The 10,685-nt window shown below is 48.5% G+C and overlaps 1 protein-coding gene across 1 annotated transcript in view; it reads left to right on the top strand.

Moving 5' to 3' along the window:
- Adamts8 (ADAM metallopeptidase with thrombospondin type 1 motif 8) overlaps positions 1 to 2,318 on the top strand; it is a 20,459-nt gene extending 18,141 nt beyond the window's left edge. The window contains exon 9 of the mRNA XM_023701490.1: positions 1,178 to 2,318. Coding sequence (XP_023557258.1) covers positions 1,178 to 1,586 — 409 coding nt within the window. The 3' untranslated portion in view covers positions 1,587 to 2,318. The remainder of the gene's footprint in view (positions 1 to 1,177) is intronic.
- The last annotated feature ends 8,367 nt before the right edge of the window (positions 2,319 to 10,685 follow it).

The raw sequence follows: 10,685 nt of genomic DNA, 5'->3' as shown, positions 1-10,685 counted from the left end.
CCAGTCCACACTCCGCCAGTCCACACTCCGCCAGTCTGGCACTTGGCACATACATGGCTTTTCCAGCAGGTACAGGAGCACCCCGGCCTCCACCCAACCTACTTACATCACAATATATATTCTTCAGAAATGCACATATTTATGAATATGTATTTATACAAGTTTGTGTTATATAGTATTTAGTTTATATTATACATAAGTGGCAGGTATGTGTATATGCATATCTCTTATCTCACCCGTCTCAAGAACAGAACTATCCTATAGAAGATTGAAAAGTCTTTTTCAATTTAAATTCCAATATATAGGGGGGAAAAAAAAGCATGAGCTTTCAGATCGTAGGTCACATAATCACTTTCTCTTAGACACCAGGCTTTTGGGCCTTCAATACTGTCATAGCCCCAAACCAAGCAATGACTCCAGCGGGGCAAACAAGAACAACAGAGAACTGAGCTGAGTGTCCTTGGCGACACTGCTCACCTTCTGCCCAGCCTGCAGAATGGAACGAAGAACTGAGCCCCGTCCACCCCACGCAAAGCCCTGTACCTACAAGGACCAGAAGCAGTTCCCCCAAACAGCATCCTACTGCTGGAGAACATGAGCCTCCTGGAGCCTGGCTACACTCAGAAGCTGCTTCCTACGAGGCAGGCTGTTCCCCAGAGTCCCACCCCAAGTCCACACTAACTGGACCCTCTTGGTGGTGGGCTCAGTGGAATTAGACATCTGTCCTAGTTGGATTCGGGACTGGGCGAGGCCATCAGATTCTTCTCCATGGGTTTTTCCCCAGGGAAGGAGGGAAAAGTGTAGTTAATCAAGACTGCAGGAAGTCAGTGTATTTGCACCTCATTTGAGCTGTAAGCTGTTAGATCTGGCTACACCAAGCAGCTTTTCAACCCTTCTAAGGTTTCTGATTGCTGTTACCAAGATCCACTCCTCTCAGCTCCTCAACTCAAACACTGGTAGGCGAGTTGCCAGGCAAAACAAGACCCTCGGAAATCCCAGCATACAAGACACTCCTGTCTGCCTCAGCAGCTGAGTTTAGACTGTGGGCTGTCGCTTCTCTGTTTGTTGATCGTTTTCATCTGCCCACCCCCAACAAGCTTCAGCCTCCAATGCACCCTCAGGACCTAAGCTAAGTCGCCTCCTGTGCTAACATCCTGTCTTTCTGTCTCTGTCATAGATATGGCTACAATGACATCATCACCATCCCAGCTGGTGCCACAAACATTGACGTGAAACAGCGGAGCCACCCCGGGGTTCAGAACGATGGCAACTACCTGGCTCTGAAGACTGCCGATGGGCGGTACCTGCTCAATGGCAACCTGGCCATCTCTGCCACGGAGCAGGACATCCTAGTGCATGGAACCATCCTAAAGTACAGCGGCTCCATGGCCTCCCTGGAGCGGCTCCAGAGCTTCCGGCCCCTCTCAGAGCCTTTGACCGTGCAGCTCTTGACTGTCCCTGGTGAGCTCCCCGCCCCCAGAGTCAAATATACCTTCTTTGTTCCGAATGACATGGACTTCGGCATACAGAACAGCAAAGAGAGAACAACCCCCAACATCATTCAGCCACTGCTCCTCACTCAGTGAGTGCTGGGGACTGAGTGCTCCAGCAGGGCTGGCTGGCAGCAGCACACAGTGGAAAGCAGAGACCACTCAGGCCAGGCATCTGTCACCTGCAGCAGGGCTCTTGCAACCTGAGCTCCCACGCCCTGCAGAAGCCAGCAGTGCCCCCTACGATCCCATGGCAGGGGAGGGTCTTGTGCTCATGGACTTGCAGTCCTGGGATATAGACAGGGTCATTTATCAAGTAGCTAGACCTGCCCAGGCCTCCCATTGTCACAGCCCCTTGGGTGCTGCCTAATTCATAAGGGGTGGCAAACAGGGGATGGGACGTCGGAGTGAAAATCAACTACCTAGTAGACTGGAACTTTCAGGGGTGCAAGCAGAAGGCATGTGTTAAAAGGTAAAATGCACTTATTGACCCAAAAAGGAGACTCAGAGCCAGCCTGCTTCAAAGGACTCACAAGGCTAAATGAAAAACGAAACTCTTTTCTATTGGTTTCCCTGATAAATCATCTACCTCAGAGGGGAAAGAATAGTTCAAGAGAGGTGTGGGGCAGAAAGTCGATAATGAATGTCAAAAGAAGCCCCTCCGCTGTGCCCCAGGGGTCTTGGGACAGTCACAACTGTCTTCAGTGTTCAAATCTATCATGTAAAGGGCTGCAGCAGCATCATGAGGCTGTGGAGAGCCACGTGTTCTCAGGCCACCACCAGCTGGGGCGGACCCTCTTCAAGTATTTATGCAAATTTGTCTCTGAACTAAAGTGTGGTCTTGCACCAATGCAGTGGTCTGGTCCGGTTCATTGTTTCTCTGGAAAGGACAGGGGACCTAGCGCCCCAAGACAAAGGGCAAACCTGGGTCAGCTCACCTGTGCACTCACGGGGCAGTCCGGCATGGATCTCTTCAGGCCTTCAGTAAGAAAGTGGGTGTTTGGGGTTCCAGCAGGCCCACTGGCCCAGCTCACTCACACAGCTGTGCACAGCGTGATGTAGTCCGGTGGTTTCCAAAGTGCAGCGGACATCAGGACTGCCCAGAGGGCACGATGGTTACATGGTGCCTCTTGTTGTTCTTGAGAAGAATCCCACTCTGCCAGCTGCCCCGTCTTATCACAGGCTAGCTTGTCTTGTTTATTTAGGCCAGACACAAGATCCTCTTAGGATTTTAGGAATTCTAACACTACATCTAGGTAACACATCCTAGAGATGTCCATATCTGCTGTCCTCCTGACTCGTACCAGATCTCATCCACATCTCACAATGCTTTCGGCCCAAGCAACTTGAAACTGTCCCCGTAAGCCCTTTGACACAGAATGGCACCCCCTCCAGGCATCAGAAACCCACTTGGTATCCCCAACCCCCACCCCACCCTTGCCCCTTAGCTCTGTGCCACTTATGGCTCAGATAAACTCTGGCACAGTGTTCCTTATAGGGACATAGTCTTTGGTCATGAACGAGTGAGAAGAATAGATATCAAGAAATGGCATTCTAAGAAAAGACAGGGGAAAAAATCTGCATCTTCCTTTTTCAACACTATTGACCCCTTTGTCCTTCCTTCCTTGCTCCTCTCAAACAGGTGGAGAAGGACAGAGAAGGTGCTAGCAGAGCCCCAATGTAAAGGAGGGCTCAGACCCCTGAAGCACAAAGAGATCAATAGGATTGCTACCCCTTCTGTCCCACTTAGCTGGTCTCTGCCTGGTGGCAGTTGACATAGACCTGACCTCTTTTCCTTGTCTGCCTAGTCCTCTTAGTGAGTGGGAGGCTGAGCTTACCTACCATAAACAAGCACATGTACACACACACACACACACACACACACACACACACACAGAGGTCAGTCGGTGACGAGTGAAAGCACATATTTCCTTGCTGTGGCTCGGTTTTGTGATGAGTGCTGGCTGTTTCTCCGAGTCTTCATCTCATTCCACTCCTCAGCCCCCGAGTCATTACGGACAAATGCGTCCCCCATTTGCTGCTCGTGTCAGGCCAGCTGTGCCATCCCTGCCGCCTGCATCGTTACCAGGCACAGATTTTGCCCTGGAGTTCAGCTGGCAGCGGACTTGCTGATGTGCAAAGCGGAATGGAATCCAGCTTGGCTCTCCCGTGCTGTGGCTTCAGCGTGCCTCACAGAATGCATACTTGTTTGTGTCTGGAAATTCAACAGCTGCAGCTCGGGGACTCAGAAAACAGGGCTGCAGCAAGAGGCCACACCGCCACTGGCCCCAGCCAAGCACAGCTACCCTCTTAGACCCAGAGGAGGAAAGACCACGTTTCCTCTGCCGAGAGTGTACGTATTCCAGCTATTGCCCCTGAAAGAAACTGCCATCGGTGCTGTCCAATGGGAGTCCGTAGAGCCTAGACTCAGCACCTAGCCTGATCATACATCTGGATCCTCCATGCTGCTGCCAGGAACAGTTCAAAGGTAGTACACTAGCATCAAGATTCGCTTCCCACTTGCCATCCTTAAGACAAGTGGATCTTTGTCTGACGCTTGGCTCTGCCCCTGACGTTCCTCTCTAGCTGGTGAGAGGATTATACAAACTGGAGGAGGGAATTCACCATGTGGAGAGAGGCGCATCCCTACCCAACACCCCCCACCTGCTGCTCTACCATTGGTAGCCTGTCGGCAGCCCTGGGGCCTGAGCACACATTGTCCAGGGTGCTAGAATGAAACGCAGGGGCGGTGAGAGGCACTGCTCCTGTCCTAGAGAAGTGTACACAGAGGCTTGCTCTCCTTTGGGGGCTGCAGCTGGAGGACAGGGTGTCTCTCTGCCCGGAAGCACGCCTTGTGCACAACACGTTTTCCCAGCAGCGGTCTGCTGGCCGAGCTTGCGACTTTGGAAAGCAGCGAGGAACATGGAAGAAGCCACCACGGAAGCTGACATTTTTGCCGGCTCAGTGTAGGCAATCACTAAAGTAACAAATACTGTGGCCATATTTTCTTTACGTGGGAGAATGTTCCAGGAGGCTCACTGAGAGAGCACGTGTCTAACGTGAGCAAGTACGCGGGTTCAAGCCCTAGCACCACAAGAAGAAGGATGAGGATGGCTGGGCTTGGTGGCACATGCCTGTAATCCCAGCACTCAGTTGGCTGAGGCAGGAGGATTGCCATGAGCCTGAGGTCAGCCTCAGCAACATAGTGAGTTCAAGGTCAACCTGAACTACATAGCAAGACCCTGTGTCAAAAAGCAAAAAAAAAACAAAACAAAAAAAGAGAAAGGATGAGGAGGAGGGATGGAAGAAGGAAGCAATACTAGCCTAAAAACAATATTCTAAACCACATGAGCTGACACACTCAGGGGAGCTAAAGTTGAGTGCCCATTGAGTAGGCTGGTGGAGCTGGGGCTTCATGTTCTCCCTGTGCCCTGCTGGCCCCTTCAAAGTCTGTGTCTGTGCCTCAGTTACTCTTCTCTCACTGCTGGGACAACTACCTGACACCCAAAACAAAGGAAGGAAAGGTTTACTCAGCTCACAGTCACTGGACGTTTCTGTTCATACTCAGCTGGCTCCAAGGCAGAGTGGCACATGGCAGAGGGCAACTTTTCATGGTGGTGGAAGACAACAAAACAAGAGCAACAGGGAAGAGTAACAAGAATGACTGCAGAGAGCAAGTCTGTCTCTCTGTCCGTCTTACTACATTCACGCTATCCTCCCCAGGCTGGGTGTAGCACTCACATCCATAATACCAGAAGTACTCAGACTCATAATCCCAGCCTTGGATCATGAATTAATCACAAGCTCTAGAAGTCCTCCCCAGGACTGCTTGAGGCTTTGGGCAGACAACTAAACACAAACCATAACAGTCTGCTTCTAAATCAACATTTTAGAATGGCCTGGCCAGGCTTATTAAAATAGATGTTGCCCTTTACAATCAGGGCCATGTCTTTTTGGTTTGCTCCTCTTAGATGGGAGATTCTCTCTACCCTTAGGAAGAAGCTGGCCTAGCTTAAGCAGAGCGCTGACCAACCTCCACCTCTCCCACAAATAAGGTGGCTCCTACAGCGACTGCTCCCCCACTGGGAAAACAGGGGCCTTTCGGTGTCCCGGGGCTTTCCACACGGCACTGTGTGAGCAGGCAGGGAGGAAGCCACCTGTCTCTTTTGGAACATTCTTTCCCTCAGGCCGTGGGCTCAGGGAGGGGAGACCACAGAGTTCTGGCTCCCCTGCAGCTGCCCACTGAACCCCTGGCAGATGCACATTTGCCCCAGGAAAGGAGAAAGTGAAGAAGCCTTCCATAGACCTCACTGTTCCTCATTCCAAACATCTTGTAAGTCCCAGGGGCACTGAGTTTGTCCTCAGCCAAACAAAACTTCCTGTTTCTAAGAAAGGGAGGAAAAAAATAGTTGAAAGACTTTTGGACACAGGAGATTCTGAGTTTCTGTAAATGCAAGTGAATCAGACACATGTGGAATAAATTTCTCCGGAAGTAAGAAAAGATGCTATGAGTTGTTCTTGTTGGATCAGAAAGTAGAGAAAGGCGCTCTGGGAACAGAGGTGCATCAAATGCTACTAGGAGAGAGAAAAGCCCTGCGAATGTGGGATCAAAGCGAGGGTCCCAGTGATGACAAAGGTCGAGGCCCTGCCCCAGCCACTTCCTGACTCACGGATTACTCAGAAGTTCCCCCCATGAAGTCATAAATCTGATATCCTGCTCCCCAACAGCAACTCCCTGTCCTTCCAGCTCTTCTGCTAGCTCCCATGAATCAGCCTTTATCACCAGCCCTGGGTCCCTCGACCACCCCACAGTGGTCCTTTCCCTGTCTTCCTTCCCTGCCCCTCTGCTCCCACTTCTTTCCCTGCACTACTTAGGCTCCACATCCCAGCCCCTCAACCTGAAGCCTGCCAATGTTTTCAAAGTCCTTGCCCTAAGGGCTTCCTCCTGTCCCCACTGCATCCACCTCACCCACCACACCCAGCCAATCTTCACCCTGAAGTTGCTGGCTTCTCTCACCTATGTATATGTTGTTCCAACTTGCCACAGTTTGTTCACCTTGGAGACCTGCCACAGTAGCCACACCATAGAGCCCAGATGTGCCACTGTGCATCCTGTGACCCACCCAGCAGCTCTTTCTCCAGCTCCCCAGGAAAATGGTTGTCCACTTTCCCCACTCTCCCCAAGATCATGGTGCTGCACATTTCCCTCTGCGTAGATGATGCCGTCCCTACGACCCAGCGGAACCCAACAGTGTCTCTCTTACCATAGAAGTCAGAGACAGGACAGTCTCTCTCTGTTAGCACAAGGAGCACTGATGCAAATCTATAAGCACATTATAACTCCTATTTTGGGGTCAAAGTCCTATTCCAATCTCTTTCAAGATTCAAAAGATAACTTGTCTACCTTATGACTTGTCCCCCAGCACCTCTGCAGGGCTTACCACATCAGGGCCTAACACAGCCCTCCTCACTGCCATCCTCTCGGGCACTCTGCTCACAAGCACTTGCTCTGTCCTGCCTCGCTCCTCGGCTAGAGGGAGCTTGGTCTTCAGGTCCCAGAGGTGAGGAGGGAGGAGAAGAAGCCCCCAGAGAGGCAGGAGTGAGGACAAGCTATCCTGGTGACAGCAGATTTTGCACAGGGCCCACTTGGCCTCCTGCTAACCTCTCCCTGGCATGTTGTGCAGCTGAGATGGTGTCTCCTCCTTCTCCATTTTGGGGCAATTCCAAAGGCCCCCCTCTGTGTTCCTAGCCTACTAGTGTGCCAGATCTGAGGAATCGGGATGGGGCAGAGAAAGAAAACATCCTCCAGGAGAAAGCGAAAGTCTTTGTATAAAAACACTCCTTTTCTTCTTTCACCAGTCCTAAAGTCTTACCTGTGGTTGTACCCAGCCCTTAAAGGTCTATCTTTTCTCCTTTTCTTTATGTTATGTGGAGGAGTTTCCCTACAGTCCCTTCCAGGTGCAGCGCCCCCCCTTGTCCACTCCTTCTCTCTCCTCTGACTCGGCCTCTCCCTCTCTGCAGATCCCGCCTCCGGATCCTTGGAGCAGATCCTGCAGCCTCCCGTGCTTTCCAGCCCCTGCCCTGCCCGCATCCCCACGCTCCTCCAGCGGGCACGTTCTTGTCTCCCTCCCTCCAGTCACAGCATTCCTCTCCTTCCCCAGATGTTCCTCTTCCTTTCTCCTCTCTCTTCCGCACACTCCTGTTAACTCTTCAAGTCCGATTCAAGGTCACTGTCCCCCTCTAATAAGTCCTTGGCTCGGGTCCAGCGCCCCTTTCTGTGTGTGTGCCACTCTCCAGGCACCGAGCACCCCGGATTTCTCCTCATCTACACTGCTGGACTGTGTGTCCTATGGGTCACAGACTGCATATCCTGTTCCTCTGCTGAGACTCTGGCCTACAGGCTGTCACTAGGCAGGCAGAAGCCAAACAATCACATCCCTTCAATCTTTAAACAAAGACATGCACACTGCCCCCACATGCTTCTGCCACATCCTTGCCCCTTGCACAACACGTTCACACTTGAGACAACCACTCCCTTCCTCACTAGCCCTAGTGTGCCAGCTCCCCCACCACTCCCTGGGGGAGTCTGCCAACACCATCAGTGGCCTTGTGTGAAATCCAGCAGACATTCCTCAACTACGTGGCCCGCGTTCTGGCCTCGTCCATTCCTTCACTGTCTCCCCAGTTATCCCTCAGTGCCGGAGTCCTCTGGGCTCCTATTCACTCTTCCTGGCTGGTGTCATGCCATGCTCCCATGGTTTGTATTCTTTTTTTTCTTTTTTTTTTTTTTTTTTAATGTATTTAGTACAGGGTCTACAGTGTCTTGCAACACAGATCAGACTTGTAGTGATCTTCCTGTTTTCAGCCTCCCAAGCAGATTACAGATGCACCCCACAATACCCAGTCTCATCATCTGTCTCAGAGTGCCCTGGGGGCGGGCTGGCACAGCACTCCAAGGATCGGCACTCACAGAATCACTGGATCACAGTCCCTGGTCTGCCTAAGCAGGCAATTTAATCCCAAGACCTATCTGGACACTGCGTTTATATTTTTTTTGCATACTGATCACTCCCAAATTTAAATAGGAATGCTCTGGGTCAGGCCCCCAGGAGCACCTCACCACTTAGACATTCTCTATGACTCCTGGGATCCAGCCTGTAATTATGCTGTAGGAACTGACTCTGCCATAAGGACAAACTGGAGACATTTTTAGGAAAATGGATGCAACTTCAAACAGTAATGCTGAGCTAGATAAATGAGAGACACACGTTTAAATATCACATGGTTATCTAAACATTAAAACAGAAACACTAAATCTCCTAGAAGAGAAAGTAGGAGGAACTCTTGAAGACACAGGGGTAGGCAAAGAGTTCATGAACAAAAATCAAATCGCACAGGTAATAGTTGAAAGAATTAACATCTGGGACCTCCTCTTACTGAGAAGTTTTTGTACATGAAAAGAAATTACCAAAAAAGTGAAAAGACAACCCACAAATTTGGAAAAAATCTTAATAAGCACTCAAAAGCTCTGCTCTCTAGAATTTATAAAGAACTAAAAACCATTAGGGCCCCAAAATTTAAAGACCCAATCCAGAAATAGGCATCTGAGATGAACACACACTTCTCAGAGGATGAAACTAAAGAAGCGAATAAATATATGAAAAAAATGCTCGACATTACTAGCCATCTGTGAAATGCAAATTAAAACAACACTGAGATACATTCTCACTCTAGAAAGAATGGCTATCATAAACAAATCAACTAACAAATGTTGGAGAGGCTGTGGGGAAAAAGGAACCCTTGTCCACTGCTGGTGGGAATGTAGACTGGTGCAACCATTATGGAAATCAGTGTGGAGACTCCTTAAAAAATTAGGACTGGAAATTCCATTCAAGCCAGCTATCTCCCTACTGGGAATTTTCTCAGAGGAACTGAAAACGTCATATTATATTGATATGTGTGTGCCTATGTTTATAGCAGCACAATTTGTGATAGCCAAGTCTTGGAAACAACCAAGATGCCCATCACCTGAGGAATGGATGAAAAAGATGTGGTATTTTTATACAAGGGAGTATTATTCAGCTATAAAGAATGACAAACTTGAAGCATTTATTGTTAAGCGGATGCCACTTGAAGATATATTCATAAGTGAAATAAACCAGACTCACATGTGTAAATATTGTATAGTCTCCCTAGTATAAGACCTCAAAAGAAGAAATACAAATAGAAAGGTATAACACAATTAAAAGGATAGCAAGAGCTTAAGGATTAGACAATGAAGAGAGAGCAAGGAGAAAAGGTAGGAAACATGACAGGGGAAATGTCATACATTTATACACACAAGATAGGTAAGGCAATAATGCTGAGAAACATCAGCAGGCTTTTGAAGCTAGCAGTTAATTGGTAGGATTGTCACCCTGACTAATTACATATGCTGATACTTGTGAACTAAGCAACTGCACTAAAGATAGCAATGTGTAATAGTAGGGTCACGCTTGGAATATCTGTCATTCTGCTCTTCTAAATACATACTGCTTGTCATGACATGCCAAATATTACCATACTGTCTCTCAAGTAAATATTTGCTTAAAAAAGGGTCATAAATGAAAAATAGAGACAAGGAAAAAATCTCAAAGAACTGTCCTGCTACAATGCTGTATATAGTTAGATTTCTAAATTTCTGTGTAAAAATATGTAATTGTTCATTCATTTTTTAAATACTTATTTTTTAAAATTTTTTCTTCATATTCTGTAGGGACTTAAAGTTTAACATATCAATACTTGGTGGACTATACCTGTTCCATCCTATGCCTAAGATGTTTGATATTGAGACAGATAGTTAGGCTAAACCCAACTGCATATGTTGCAGGGTAATAAGCATCTCTTCTGGAAGGTTAACAACCTAAGTTTGCAGACCAAAAATTAAAGAAAAAGAAGGGTAGAGAATCCTACCAATTAACTGCTAGTTTCAAAAGCCTGCTGATGTTTCTCAGGATCATTGCCTTGGCCATCTTGTGCATATAAATGTATGGCTTTGCCCCTGTCAAGGTTAGCCGATATTTTGGCCCTAACCTTTCAAGGTCAGTGAAGACTCAGGACATAGAAGAACCTATACTGTAACATTATGTAATTCAGTTGTGCCCCAGATTTTCTGATCAAGGAGATTATGGGGCCACAAAGCAATGTAATTGATGA

This window comes from Octodon degus, unplaced genomic scaffold, assembly GCF_000260255.1.
Source record: "Octodon degus isolate 3935 unplaced genomic scaffold, OctDeg1.0 scaffold00136, whole genome shotgun sequence".
In the NCBI taxonomy this organism is placed as follows: Eukaryota; Metazoa; Chordata; class Mammalia; order Rodentia; family Octodontidae; genus Octodon; species Octodon degus.
This window is presented reverse-complemented; position numbering and strand designations above follow the sequence as displayed.